This window comes from Monodelphis domestica, chromosome 7 (genome assembly GCF_027887165.1).
Source record: "Monodelphis domestica isolate mMonDom1 chromosome 7, mMonDom1.pri, whole genome shotgun sequence".
In the NCBI taxonomy this organism is placed as follows: Eukaryota; Metazoa; Chordata; class Mammalia; order Didelphimorphia; family Didelphidae; genus Monodelphis; species Monodelphis domestica.
Genome location: NC_077233.1, coordinates 93,711,703 through 93,727,329, shown reverse-complemented (window position 1 = coordinate 93,727,329; position 15,627 = coordinate 93,711,703). Strand labels below are relative to the sequence as shown.

The following is a 15,627-nucleotide window of genomic DNA, read 5'->3' as shown; positions in this document are numbered from 1 at the left end:
GAGTGCATTAAAGACTGACTGATTTCTCTTAGGGCTTGGGCCGAGGCTGGCCTAGGGTTGGCCTACCCCTTTTCTCATTATTTCCTTTTACTCTCTCTCTCCCTTTCATTAATTCCTTAATTTGTATTAATTAAAATCTCCATAAAAACCCAGCTGATTGGGTATATTTCATATTTGGGAATTTTTCCCTGGCAACCACTTTATATTTGATTTAACTCAAGACAATATCTTGAAACCATATTTCCGCGGTCACAGTTTATACCAAACACTCTTTTAATTGTTACAATACATGGTCAATTTTTGTGAATGTACCATGTGCTTCTGAAAAGAAGGTGTATTCTTTTTTGCCCCCATTTATTTTTCTCCATATATCTACTAACTCTAATTTTTCTAAGATTTCATTCACTTCTCTTACCTCTTTCTTATTTATTTTTTTGGTTTGATTTATCTAGTTTGGATAGAGGAAGGTTCAGGTCTCCTACTATTATAGTTTTTCTATCTATTTCATCCTTGAGCTCCACTAGTTTCTCCTTTAGAAATCTGGATGCTATGCCATTTGGTGCATACATGTTGAGTACGGATATTTCCTCATTGTCTATACTGCCTTTTATCAGGATGTAATTACCTTCCCTATCTCTTTTAACTAGATCTATTTTTACTTTGGCTTTGTAAAGCCAAAGTATCATGATTGTGACTCCTGCCTTCTTTTTATCAGTTGATTCCCAATAGATTTGGCTCCATCCTCTTACTTTCACCCTATGCATATCTACCTTCCTCATGTGTGTTTCTTGTTGACACATATGGTAGGGTTTTGGATTCTAATCCACTCTGCTATTTGCTTGCATTTTATGGGTGAGTTCATTCTATTCACATTCAGAGTTATTATTACCAGCTGTGTATTTCCCAGCATTTTGATTTCTACTCCTAGTCCTGCCTTTTCTTCTTTCACTGTTTCCTTCTATACCAATGTTTGTTTTTAATCAGTCCCCCTAGTTCCCTCCCTTATTTTACTTCCCTTTCTATCCCCTGTCCTTCTTATCCCCCCCTTATTTTCTTTGCAATCTTTTTAAAACTATCCCCCCACCTTCTCCCTCTCTAATACTGCTTCCCTCCCCACCAGTCCATTTGTTACCCTTCTAATCCCCTATAGTGTGTGAATCTATTCTCTGCCCCAATGGATTGAATTGTTCTTCCCTCTTTGGGTCAATTTCAATGCATGTAAAAGTTAAGTATTTCCTGTCTCCAACCTCTTTACCCTTCCATTGTATTGATGTTCTCCCCCCTCCCGCCATGAGCTTCTTTATGACATATAAATTTACCTCCTTTTGTTTCCTTTCCCATTTCTTTTAGTATTAACCTCTTTTTTTTTAGCTCTAGTTATATATATATATATATATATATATATATATATACACACACACACACACACACACATATACACATGTATATGTATTTATGCATACATATATCTATATACCTCTTTATGTCTTGTTATTTCATCCTATACAGTTTGTCACTGTTCCCTCTAAGTGTAATTCTTCTAGCTGCCCAGGTGATAACAACAGTTTTTAAGAGTTACCAATGACCTCTTTTCTTATAGGGATATATATCATTTTAAGTTATTAAGTCTCTTAAAAAAAGTTGAGTTTTTTTGTTTTGTTTTTCTTTTTTCCCTCTTTTTAAATTACCTTTTGATGGTTCTCTTGTTCTCTGTGCTTGGACATCGAGTTTTCTGTTCAGGTCTGGTCTTTTCTTTTCAAATTCTTGGAATTCTTCTATTTTGTTGAATGACCATACTTTCCCCTGTAAGAATATAGTCAGTTTTGCTGGGTAGTTGATTCTTGGTTGTAGACCTAGTTCCTTTGCTTTCCGGAATATCATATTCCATGCCTTTCGGTCCTTCAGTGTAGATGCAGCCAGATCCTGTGTTATCCTCACTGTGGTTCCATGGTATCTGAATGACTTTTTCTTGGCAGCTTGTAATATTTTTCCTTTGGTCTTATAGTTCTTGAATTTGGCTATAACATTCTTGGGTGTTGTCAGTTGGGGATTAAGTCCAGGAGGTGATCTATGGATTCTTTCAATCTCCACTTTTCCCTCTTGTTCTAGAATATTGAAGCAGTTTTCTTGAATAATTTCCTGTAGTATTATATCCAGGCTTTTTCTTTTGTCATGGTCTTCAGGTAGACCAATGATTCTTAAATTGTCTCTCCTTGAACGATTTTCTAAATCTTCTGTTTTGGGAATGAAATGTTTCATATTTTCCTCAATTTTTTCATTCTGTTGGTTTTGTTTTATAGTGTCCTGCTGCCTTGTGAGGTCACTTAATTCTAGTTGTTGTATTCTGGTTCTTAAAGACTGGATTTCATTCCTGGTTTTTTGGTCATCCTTCTCCTTCTGGTCTGATTTTCTTTGGAGGTCATCTTTCATCTTCTTTGCCTCATCTCTCATCTCCTTTGCCTCATTTTCCAGCTGGTTGATTTTGGCTTTCAAGACACTATTTTCTATTTCTAGATGACTTATCTTAGTTTTTAAGTTCTTTTCCCAATTGTCTTCAGCCTCTCTTAATTGTGTTTTGAATTTCATTTTGAGTTCTTCCAAAGCTTGTATCCAATTCACTGGGATTTCTGATTTATCCTTTGCTGATCCCTTCCCCCTGTTCCATTTGCTCTTGGCTTGTTGCCTGTATAGAAGCTGTCAATTGTAATTTTTTCCTTCTTTTTCTGTTGTTTGCTCATATTTACCCCTTCTTCGCTCCTCGTATTTGTCTGTGCTCTTGCTCCTCTCATTTTTTTGGTTTTGGGGGTTTCTGTCAGTCTCCACTCTTGGATCTTTGACAGAAGGTCTCTCCCTGCAGTCTTTGGGGGAGGGGTATTGTAGTTTGAGGTTCCCTGTCTTCTGGAGTCTTTTGATTGGATTAAATTAAAGTCCAGCAGTCTGTGAGGGAGGGGTTTTGGAGTTTGTGATTCACTGACCTCTGAAGACTTTTGATGGGATTAAGTTCAGCTGGGTTGGGCTGGATGTGCCTGGAGGCCAAAACCTCCTGGAAGGCTGGAGCAGAATGGAGGGTCTCTGTAGCTCTGTCCTGGCTGCCAGCTCTAAGCTCCCTCTCTAGCTCCTTCCCTGCTGCCTGTGTTCGATGCTCTGAACCTGGCACAACCCTGCCTGCAAGGTGCACCCTCCAGACCAGCAACTTTGCCCACCCAGAGGTTCCTGCTGCCACTGGAGGCTTAGTGCTCTAGATGGGGGTGCCTTCCCCTTAAATCTGAGTGTTATCGGATTCTGGCTTTTGGGGGGTATACCTTTTGGATTGAGTCCAGCAGGAGGGTTCCTTGGCTCTGTCCTGTTGTTAAGTTTGATTTTGAGTCGCCTAGGAACATTCAGTTTGTGATCTGTAAGGAAGGGTTTTCAGAGGTCTGAACTTCTGCTGCTTCTAAGCCACCATCTTGACTCCACCAAGTCTCCTCAGGACATGCTTTTAAAAGATCTTTTTTTTAAAACCCTTACCTTCTGTCTTAGAATCAATACTGTGTATTGGTTCTAAGGCAGAAGAGTGGTACGGGCTAGGCAGTGGGGGTCAAGTGACTTGCCCAGAGTCACACAACTAGGAAGGATCTGAGGCTAGATTTGAACCCAGATCCTCTCGTCTCTGGGCCTAGCTCTCAATTCACTGAGCCACCGAGCTGCCCCCTTAAAAGATCTTTTGTTTGCATTTTCATAATTATAAAAACCTTGTGCATCAGTATTTCAGACAAATTCTGTTTACACTGAAGTCATAAATTTAGTGTTATGATTAAAATGATCTCAAGAGACTGCTTTTGGGGTAAAAATATAAGTTTATTGATTATATCTTGTTTATTGGTTAGGCCAGCAACAGAAACAATAAAGTGATATAGGTTTCCATGAGTCTCTCAGGGACCAAGGACTAGGTCAGGCAGCCTGATAAATAGATTTTTAGGAGTTCATTATTCAACATTCTAAGACATCTTTAATTGGTGATGGCTAATTAAGAGATGTGCAATCAACCTATTCACCACTCTCCATCCCCATAGATGGACAGGTCATGTATGTAGGAAAAGAATCCATCTCTTTCATTATTAACCAAATGATGTTTAAAAAAAAAAGAAGAAGGCATTAGGGGGCAGCTGAGCAGCTCAGTGGATTGAAAGCCAGGCCTAGAAATGGGAGGTCCTATGTTCAAATTTGACTTCAGACACTTCCTAGCTGTGTGACCCTGGGCAAGTCACTTAACGCCCATTGCCTAGCTCTTACTGCTCTTCTGCCTTAGAACCAATATGCAGTATTGATTCTAAGACAGAACGTAAAGGTTAAAAAAAAAAGACACCATTCTTTGAGATTCCCAGGGACAAAAATTCAAAATCAGCATGCTAGATGGTATCTCTGACCCAGATCCCAGACAGCAATTCTGCCCAAAATATAGGAATTAATACAGATTATGAAAAAGAAATTCTCATAGTAGGTTAGTCTGCTCAAAGCCAATTTGTTGTTTTTCTGTTACCATATACTTCCTTTTATGGGAACTAAGTCTAAGAATACCTGTGTCTGGTATCCCTTATGAAATGTCATATTTTAAATGTAATGCAGAGCCAGAGGAATTTGGCATTGGGGAAGGCCTTGACCCTTGATTTCATTCATGTGAGGAAACTCCTCCCACCCATGCAGGTGGGCACAGACTCTGCAAGATATCTTTTTTTTTCCATCTTAAAGTGTTAGAGAGCAGCCCTGAGTGCTGAGGTTCACTCTGCTGGGTGTGCTTCCAGGGTTTTCTGACCACAGGGCTTATTATCTATCTTCTGATAAGTTTTGTACTTCTTATAAGGTGATCTTCTGGGTAGCAGAAAAGAAGTCCTTAGTTCGACTTCCCTACCTTTTGTTAAGATTAAAATTAAGGGAGACTGAGGCAGGTAGAAATTAATTTCTCTCTGCAAGGAGTATTATATTTTATGAGGTTTATTAAAGTTAAGGATTAAAGAAAATACAGGATAAGAAAAACGTGCCTAGGCCAGAGAGGCCTAGACAAGATAATCTCACATCATGGAAGAGACGCGTCTGCTCCAAAAACAGAAGTCCAAAAGAGGCCACAAAAGCCTTTGCAATCAGGTTAAATCCCTTCTTGATCTCAGCCCACCTGAGAATTCAGTGAGTTTACAAAGCATTTTGGGGAAGTGGAGCAAGGGCTTGTGGGGATTGAAGTCCTGGATTCATGTCTATTTTTTACATTTCTCCATGTGATCATTTGAAAAAAAAATAATTTTTTCCCAAAGGATCATGAAAACATAATCAATTTAAAAGATTACAATAATGTGAGGATAAGAGAAAAAAAGAACAAAGCCAATAATTGCTGGACACATTGACAGAAAGCCAGTTAGGGGGCAGTCCCCTTTGGCATGAAAGTATACATACAAATAAATGTTCAATAAACTACACCCAAAGTTCATTTTTGTGCAGCTTGTGGTCTGGAGGTTTCTTCATGGTGGCTTCTCCAACAGTTCAGTTTCTGGATTCAGAGAGGAGCATGTTTCTTAACCTAAAATTCTTCTAAAAAGGAATTTAAACTTTGCAATTTAAATAATGATATATATATTTTTTTACATTTCCCTGTGTTGTGGGTGATTAAAAAATACATGATCACTTAGGGATGCATGGCTGAGGTATGAGGTATATGAATCATTTGGTAAGAGAAATTAACAAAAACATCAGAAAAATCCCCAAAAAAGAAACAATTTCTGGATGAAAATATAGACTAGCAAAGTCTTATGTGTAAAAATTCCAAGTGAAAAGAAAAATAAATCTATAACAGGTCCTTGAATCAGGTCCCAATTAAAATGATCGAAGCAATGATGCATCTACCCAGTTAGTAGCCAGGACTACAGAAAGGTACCACACTATGAAAGGCAGAAAAGGGACCAGATTATAGGAGCCAAGGTTTTGGGGATACTCGTCTGTGAGTATTTTCATAGTGAGTGTGGACACAAGGAAAGCCTATGTCTTAACAACATGTTAAACCTAGTGTGAAGACCTTGAGTCTTCACACTAGGTTCAAGACCTTTGTATTGGCCTAGAAGTGCATCAATCCATCCTGAATTGGCTTTTCTTTGGCTCTGTGCAATGGCTCTGTTGTGTATATCTTGTCCTGGAATCAGATAGAATCATTAAGCAAAGTCCCATAATTTTTTAAATAATTAGTGGCATCATTTTTATAGTCACAAGCTTTTTAGGGCATGCATTAGCAAATGTATCTTAAACTTGTAGTACTGAAAAATCAAAAGGTTCAAGAAAATCTTAATACTATTGACATGTGCTTCAAATATAAAAAAGAGAGATAAAAATAAAAATAAACTGAAAAAGTATATTGCACATGCAAGAAAAATATAATAATAAAAGAGCTTTAAAAAATTCAAAAATGTAGCTTATAATCATTGACACTCTGTGTCAGCTAAGAAAATATAGAATACAAGGCTTTCTCACCAAAAATGAGATCCATTTCCTCTTAATATCTGGCCATGATCCACTGTAGCAAATTAATTGAACAAGGTAACAGTATTACAAATATGTAGATATCAATATACCCCAAATTCTCAATAGCCCAATTAATTACAATAGCAAACAAACACACTATCATATTTCACATAAGTTGCTGTATGGGGGGCATTTTTAAAACCTATGAATTGATGGATATTTGTCACAATGTTTTACAATCATAGCAAATCTTTCAACCTTGGTATTTAAACATATTTTTAAACAAAGTAAAACTCATCTTGGGTTAAGAACATAATCAAGAAATCTATATATCATTCTGGTGCAAGTAAAATAGTGATCTGAAGAGTATAAATGAAAGGTTCTTCTTTTTTTGGAGGCTTTTTTAGGGGTACAAATGCCCTGAGGTTAACTGCCCCAACTTCCATTCACATATTTAGAAATGCGGGAAGGTTGGGGGTTATAAAATATATTTCACTTCAGCAACTAGAATGGGCCTTACCTCCTCGTGGTAGGGGCAGGCAAAAATGACCAGAGATTGTTAAAAAAAATGATAAAAATCATATTTAAAAAAACCCTAAAATCAGTTGAGATATTTAGCACATTAAATTTTCCAAAGGTTGTTATACAATTATAACCAGTTCTGAAGTCCATCTATCCTCTGTGACAATTTACAAAGTGAAAAATAGAAAAACTGTTTTTTTTTTCTTATATGAGCTTAATTATTACAATGATTTTTTTTCAATATATGGTTATAGGGGAAAAGCAACAGAATTTTAAAACTCAGTACATTCAAAATAAATTCAATCAACCTTCAGTGTAACAGAATAATATTGAATCCAGTAACATATGAATTTAAAATCACAAAGTTAAACCTTAAAGCAATTAGGAAAATGCAATACAGAGTTTTTTTTTTATAAACCATTGGAGTCTGAAATGCTTAAAATATATAACCTCCAGTCTTTAAAGTTCCTTGGGGTTTTTTGTTTGTTTGTTTGTTTTTAATTATCCATTTAAATGTCTATTGTCCGAAGGCAGAGTGGTAAGGGCTAAGCAATGGGGGTTAAGGGATCTGCTCAGGGCCCCACAGCTGGGAAGTATCTGAGGCCAGATTTTAACCCAGGACCGCATGTCTTTAGGCTTGGCTCACAGTTTGCTGAGCCACCCATTTGCAACTCCAAAGTTAAAGTTGAATCTTTGGGCTGAATCTTCTCCCTGACAGGCAGGTGAAGTCAATGAAATTACCAGAAGAGTCGAAAGGTATCCTTTTAAATAGCCCATTGCTTAAAAGTCTGTTTCTTTTCCTCTCCCTTTCTCTCTCCCCTCCTACGTGGTCAATACTCCGAGTTGGTTACCAGCTGGTAGAAATGAGTCCTGAGCGATCTGCTCCAAGGATCTGGGTGATGAGCCGGCTGGGGTCGTGCTCATGGGTCTGGGGCACATAAACAGGCAGGCAGCGGCCAGCCGATGGCTGCAGGCAGGAACACAGGCAGGCAGGGCCTGGAGAGCGGGCACCAGGTGAGAGGCCAGGAGCAGGAGCCAGAGCTGGAGCGGGCTGCTGGGGTGGGCAGGGCCAAGACCAGGTGAGGACGGAGAGGGGTCAGGATCCGCAGCAGGAAAAAACAGGCAGGCAGAACGAAGCAGCCAGGAACCAGGTGAGAGGCAAACAGCAAACAGGCAGGCAGGGAGAAGGTAATGGCTGGAACGAGCAGCAGCTTTGCGAGGGTAAAAAAACCTCGGCCAGAGAAAAATGGATCAAAAAAATTTCTAGGCACTAGCTATTAAAGCTGAACTAAAGATCAGAAAAGAATCAGAAAATTGAGATTTTTCTCCCATTAGGTCATCAACTGTAAAGATTAAAATTTAGGAGACTGAAGGCAGGTAGAAATTAGTTTCTCTCTGCAAGGAGTATTATATTTTATGAGGTTTATTAAAGTTAAGGATTAAAGAAAATACAGGATAAGAAAAACATGCCTAGGCCAGAGAGGCCTAGACAAGATAATCTCACACATTGGAAGAGACGCATCTGCTCCAAAACGGAAGTCCAAAAGAGGCCACAAAAGCCTTTGCAATCAGGTTAAATCCCTTCTTGATCTCGGCCCACCTGAGAATTCAGTGAGATTACAAAGCATTTTGGGGAAGTGGAGCAAGGGCTTGTGGGGATTGAAGTCCTGGATTCGTGTCTATTTTTTACACTTTGTAATGAGCTTATACTTTGTAATGAGCTTATATTATGGAAGGGTTTTTTTTTTAGTTTGGGAGGATATTGGAAGTTGCTATACTTCAACTGAGAATTACAGAAGTAAAAAACAGGATATTTTATTTTTAAAATACATAAATATACATATATAAAACCCACTTGTCTGCTTTTTTGAATGTGTTTCCTCATTTTTATTGGGGAAGTATCCTTACTTTATGCTTTGTAAGATCAAGAATTTGTTGTTCTATCATGTCTGACCCCATTGGGGTTTTCTTGGGAAAGATACTGGAATGGTTTACCATTTCCTTTTCCAGCTGATTTTATAGATGAGGAAACTGAAGCCAACAGAGTTGAATGACTTGCCCAGGGTCACACAGCTAGTAAGTGTCTGAGTCCAAATTTGAACTCAGGAATGAGTCTTCCTGACTTGAGGCCTGGCACCTTATTAACTGCACTACCTAGCTCCCTTTTTTATTTTAGAGACCAGAAAAAGGATTCTTTTTCATGCAGTAACATCCCCATGTTGTGGAAGTTTAGTATATTTCACTGAAAGATTTTAAAAACCATGTTGTAATCTTACAAATATACCAAAAAGGCCTCACCACCTTGCCATGCTTGCTATCAGAATCAGAAGTTCTCTGTTACAGCAATGGCTTTTGTCAACATTGTGTCAATATTTCAACATTTTCCTCTAGTTGAGGTTATAGTTAATATGGTGCTTCTCCTATTCTTTTAAATGGAGTAGGAATCCCATAATCCAGTGGAGGAATAATAGGTTCTTTGGTTTCTTAATTGCCAGATTTAAACATTTTTGTTTTAGGAGTTAATTATTGTTCTAGTGTATAGCAGGGTTATGTGTTTGTCTTGGGAACATTTGGACTTTCTTTTTTTTTTTTTAAGAACAACTAGTTAAGTAAACTGTGCCTTGGGTATTAAGTTAATTTTAATGCAAACAAACCAAGAACAACTCCCGAACATTTTAAACTAAGAACCAATTGACTGAGCAGCTGTTTACCTCTGAAGAGGAAGAGATTGATTCCAGTTTTCTATGACTGATAAATATTCCTTTTTCATTGCCTTAAGAGTACAAGAAGGGTTGAGAATCTCTCTGAAGGGGAAAGGAAAGCAACATTAATTTTCTTTTTTTAGTGGAGAAATTTGCACAAGGATAGATCCCAGTAAAATGTTTAGTTATGATGAATAATCTTTAAAGTTGGCTAATATTAACACTTTAAAATGTGGCATTAAAATTAAAAAAAAAAAACAACTTGTTCTAAGAAATAAGCCTGAAACAACTTTTTTTTTTTTTAATTAGTGAGGCCTATTTGGGTTTAGGTTTTTCATCCAGTAAATATTTATTAATTGGCTACTATGTGTATTGTCTTGTATGTGTATTATATTGTCATTGTCTGCCATATGCACTGTGCATTGTTTGGGAAGTAAAAGCCCTGGCATTTCCTCACTAGGAAACTTCAGTTTATTTGCTGACTTTTCCATGATCTGAAGGCACTGACTCTGTCTCTTCAAGGCTCTACATAGGTGCTGCCATTTTGGTTGTCCATACATCTTACCCTGAATTCTCCAACTTTCTCTCCTCCAGTTTTCCTAGAGCATTTTGGATCTTTAATTTCTTTTGCCCCAACTATATTCTACTTTAAGTCTTATTTAATCATGATTGTGCCATTTCTTCCATGTTAGATTACAAACTCCTTGAGGTCAGGGGATGGAGATTTTTTTTTTTATCTTGTAGGAACTTAATATACCTTTGAATGGGGCAGACATGATGTAGACACACAAAACCACCAGAGAGTGATTCAAGGCAAAGAAAATGCATCTGTTATATATGCATCTATATATATAGATGTTGTTCAGAGTAAAGTCACTATTGTTGTATGCTGTGTGTCAGAGAGTAGGATAAGTAGGAACTTACCTGTGTATTTTTCATGTAATTCAGTTTTGGTGTTCTTGTTTCAGTTTTGATTCTTCTGGAGCCATAGCCTGCCTGGGAATCTGCTCTCGAAGTTATCCAGTAGCGATGGCTTTCTGCTTTTTGGAGGCTCTGCGGTGGGAGTTCACAACTTCCTATGACAACACCAGCATAGGCTTGGCTTCCAGACCATATGCCTTTCTCAAATTTGGTTTGTAACTTCCTTGAATATTTATGATGAGTACTACCTTATGTTTGTGGGTTTTACAAGTCACATCTTTTCTTAAACCCATTCAGCATTTGTTAAATATAAAGATAGATGTGACATAGAACCGTACCTCAGGGCACTTATAATCTAATAGAAGAGACATACAAATAACGAGCTAGGGCAGTGTCTCTATGAATGGCAGAAAGGGGATGGGTTTGAGAAATGTTATGAAGGTTTAGCTGAGAGGCTAAGGGCATTGAGGGTGGTAAGGCCATGTGAGGGTCAGCTGAAGGAACTGGGTCTGTTTAGCCTAGAGAAGAGAAGATTTAAGGGGGATGCACAAGCTATCTTCAAGCATTTGAGGGACCTTAGATGTATTCTGCTTAACCACAGAGGGCAGAACTGTGGAAATATGGGCAGAAGTTTTATAGAGACAGATTTGGGATTGAGGTAAGAGAGGCTTTTGAACAAGTAAAGCTATCCCAGAGCAGAATGGGTTCCTCCAAACTGGAAGTTTTCAGGTAGAGACTTAAAGAATATTTGTTGTGAAGGGCTTTCCAGGTGTTGACTGGACTTAGTGACCTTGGGAGTCCTAAGAACTTCCACATTCTGTGCTTCTATAATTCTGAATCATTTGCAGAGAGATGATAACCAAATCAGTGGGACTGGAGAAGAGGGCCCAGATTAGGGCTTTGGGGAGTACCCAGGCTTAGGAGCTAAGATATGGAGAATTATCTTCTGTTCTTTCTCAGGCTAATCTCCTAGTTCCTTTATCTGTTATTCAGTGGTTTTGTCATTAGCTTATGTTATGTTGAATACCTCACCTTAGCTATGTTGAGTACCTGACCCTTGATGCTCTATAGCTTTTCTAAATGCAGGGTGTAGAACAGAACACAATGCTATCCAGATGTCTGATTAAGGAAAAATACAGTCCGGATGCATATCCCTTGCTTTGAATGTGTATGTGGAATTGTTAGAGGTTATAACTCAAATCTGTGTAGCAAGAAAGTCAAAGGACACTCCCTAGTGTAGGGTTTTGGACATTCCACTGCTATTAAGTAGTCCTATATTTCTCTTCTATAGCCTTCCTATGAGACCTTAACCATGTTATTGTTCTTTATGCCTTCCTCATTTTTTAGTGCTTACCTTCTGATTTAGAATCGATACTGAGTATTGGTTCCAGGGCAGAAAAGTGATCAGGGCTAGGTGTTGTGAGGGGGGGTAAGTGACTTGCCCAGGGGGTCACATAACTAGGAAGTGTCCGAGGTCAAATTTGAATTCAGGACCTCCGATTTCCAGACTTGGCTCTCTATCTATTCATCGACCTGGAAGCTCCCTTCCTTCCTCCTTTAAATGAGGTGACGTACCTTGATCATCTCATTGACCAGGGTGGCTAGGTAGTCCCCTTCCTTCACATTGGTTCACCCTTCACTGAAGATAATAATTGTCTCTAACATCACAACATATTTTGCTAGTTCTTGAGTTTGAGCAGTACCATTTGCAAAAAAAGGATGAATGCTAAGATTGCTTGGTCACTGATATATATGTCACTCAGGATATTAAAATTTTATAGTTCACATACTTAGTAAGATTATGTAATGGACTAACTCTGACACTTTGTCCATGAAGACTGGTATTCAGATATTAATAAAGTGGGTTAATAGTGATTAATGCAAACTCTTTGATTTTAATATATAGAATGATGTAGTCATTTCCACTTGACTGTATTCAGAATATAGGTTGCTAGCTTCTTTGGAAATGTGAACTTCATTTTGCAAATTCTAATAAAAAAATTCTGAATCTCTAAAAAATTTGAATGTATATTCTGCTAAAGTTGGTTGATTATTTTTACAGATAGTGTCATTCAGAACATGAAATGGCATTTTAACTATGCAAGCTCTTCTCAACTGAAGAACCGCTTGGAAAAGATTCAGGAAGAGCTGGTGCTTCAACCTCCACTAGTCCTGAGACTAGAGGATACAGACGTGATGAATGGACTGAGAAATAGTCACTCACCCAAGCTGGTTGAATATGGTGAGTGAACTGAATGGTGTGCTCTGAAACAGTGTTTGGTAATGGTGGAGGAATACTATATTACCATACATACAGTGCATCACGTTTTTACAAATGGTTTTATTAAAATAAATATGGACTAGCCTCTTCCCTAGAAGGAAATTGAAAAACAATTCCATTGCAATTTGAATTTTTATGTAAATAAATTATGTGAGGGAAGATCACACTGATACCTGGGAAACTTTGAACAATTAACGTGCCTAGAATGGATTTTACGAATGAAAATCATAGAGAGACAACATCTGGTACTGAACTTTGGATTTGAAGTCAGGAGACCAGTATTCAAGTCCTACAGTTGCTGCTAATGAGCTAATTAGGCCTTAAGTTACCTCCTTCTAGTATCTTCATCTCTAAGATGAAAGAGTTGGGCTGAATCCCTAAGCTCTCTTCCACCTCTTTACCCTGGGAGTTATGCTTCATTGGAGCAGACTGGTGATTGTGGCTTCTCAAGGATTTCCTTGTCCAGTAGAAGTGAAGCTCTGAGGGGGCAGCAGGGTAGCTCAGTGAATTGAGAGCCAGGCCTAGAGATGGGAAGTCCTAGGTTCAAATCTGGCCTCAGACACTTCCTAGCTGTGTGACCCTGGGCAAGTCACTTGACCCCCATTGCCTAGCCCTTACCACTCTTCTGCCTTGGAGCCAATACACAGTATTGACTCTAAGATGGAAGGGAAGGGGTTTCATTAAAAAAAAAAAAGTGAAGCTCTTTGTAGATTCTCTCAAACTGGAAAGCTTTAAGTATAATTTTGGTGCCATACTGTCTGCTGACCAAAGACCAGCCAATTAAAAAGGCCTGTATCATTAGGTTGACTTCTGGGTAAAGAATTATTTGTCCATGATCACTTGCAAACCATTTCCTTATTTGCCTAGCTCACAATTATTCACAATTTCACATATTTCCTGCTTAAACAAGAAAATTGATGGTCAATTTCTGAGAATTTTGGTTTCTCCATCTTGTTAAAATGAAATAGAGTTGCCAGTTTCTTTTGTTTTCATTTTCTTACCATAAATTTATTAATCATGTTTTTATATGACATTAGAGAAATCCAAGGTTATCTTAGATTCAACTGAAAATACAAGTAAAATTTTTCTTCTGAACTTGTGGATAAGTAACCATGCCCAGTCCCATCATCAGCAGAGCTGGTTTGCTGCTCAAGGTCATAAATATAGCCACTTAAGTTTGTAGAACAGCACAGATATCTGGCCTCTAAGCCATGTCCTCACACTATTAAAACTACATATTTAGGGGCAGCTTTGTGGCTTAGTGAATTGAGAGCCAGGCCTAGAGATGGGAAGTCCTGGGTTCAAATCTGGCCTCAGACAGTTCCTAGCTGTGTGACTCTGGGCAAGTTGCCTCATTGCCTAGCCCTTACTGTTTTATGCCTTGGAACCAACACAGTATTGATTTTAAGTGGAAGGTAAGGTTTAAAAAAATCCAACCCTATATATTTAGGAGAGGAATGTTCTAGTAGTTATGACTTTGCTTAAAACAAAAATATAACTAAATTCCAGAAAGTTTAAATTTAGCCCTTCTTTCTAGGACATTTTACTGTGCTTTGGCTCAGCCTCTTGTGTCTCAAGGCTAGAATCCTAAACAGGTAGCATGTTCAGTTCTAATGGGGAAGCCTTGAATTGCTCAGTGGGAACTCTTAACATACTAACAATAGTGATGGGTTTGATTGTTATTTTGTGGTAAATGTGAGGACAAGAAAGGATAATAAGAAAGGGAAAAGATAGTGATGGCATACCCCGTCTGTGGATGCTGTAGGGAGAATCAATTCCTCGGATTTCTAAAAGGGCAAAATAAAATGGACATTTGTTCCAAATATTCTAAGAATAGCTTATACATTGAATGTTTCCCTTTTTGCCAAAAAAATCCCTAAACATTTTGAAAATTCTAGATTGTGTGTGTGGGTATGGGGGGAATTGGAAGAGAAAGGCCAAGAATATCTTATACCTTGCACATACGACCAAGAATATTTTTATACCTCGCAGATAAGAAGAAAACTAGAATGTTTTATGTAGTAAACATTAAATTATGTAACTAAATTGCTTGTATGATTTCTCAACCAATATAAAAATAAGGCCATAGCACTCTTTGTTATCACAAGAAGTTGCTTTTAGCTGAAATCTGGAAAAATAGATCCAAGGCATCTGTTTGGGGTGAGATGGGTGTGTTTAGAAAAAGTGCCCCCATGAGACCTATATCCTTTCTGTCCATCACTTTCCACTTTTGTTTTTGGGTTCCTAACCACTGTTTCATTTTTATTAATAAACCTATAATTATGTCTGCAACATAATTTAAATTAGGGGGAGGTATAGCTTATTTAGCTTTTCCTTTATGTAGACACTGTGTAATCAGAGATACTTTCCATTAGGAACTTAATATTATTATTTTAAATTATGAAGCTCCAAATTACCGGATGAAACCAGTGACATCCTTGGGGATTCTGTCTCTTATTCTAAACATCCTGTGTGCTGCTTTGAATCTTATTCGAGGAATTCATCTAGCAGAGCACTCCTTTCAGGTAACTTTTTCCTTCATATCTGGGATTGTAGGGTAATTCGCCATGGTAGAAGGTTATGTAGCTGTGGATTATTACATTCATGAAGGTTTTAATCACTGAAAGCAAGTAGTCTGTTTTAACAATGTAGTATAGTTTTGAAAAAAATGAAAATTATTTTGGACAGTTTTTTGGCATCCTAAGGATGCTTTTGATGTTG

General features: G+C 37.9%; 1 protein-coding gene across 4 annotated transcripts in view; it reads left to right on the top strand.

The window, feature by feature from the left end:
* Window positions 1-15,627, top strand: part of SEC22C (SEC22 homolog C, vesicle trafficking protein) — a 46,122-nt gene that overhangs the window by 13,151 nt on the left and 17,344 nt on the right. For all 4 annotated transcript variants that reach the window (XM_007499804.3, XM_007499805.3, XM_056805099.1 and 1 more), the window contains 3 exons: window positions 10,673-10,836; window positions 12,688-12,867; window positions 15,313-15,431. In XM_007499804.3, the coding sequence (XP_007499866.1) occupies window positions 10,673-10,836; window positions 12,688-12,867; window positions 15,313-15,431 (463 nt within the window). The remainder of the gene's footprint in view (window positions 1-10,672; window positions 10,837-12,687; window positions 12,868-15,312; window positions 15,432-15,627) is intronic.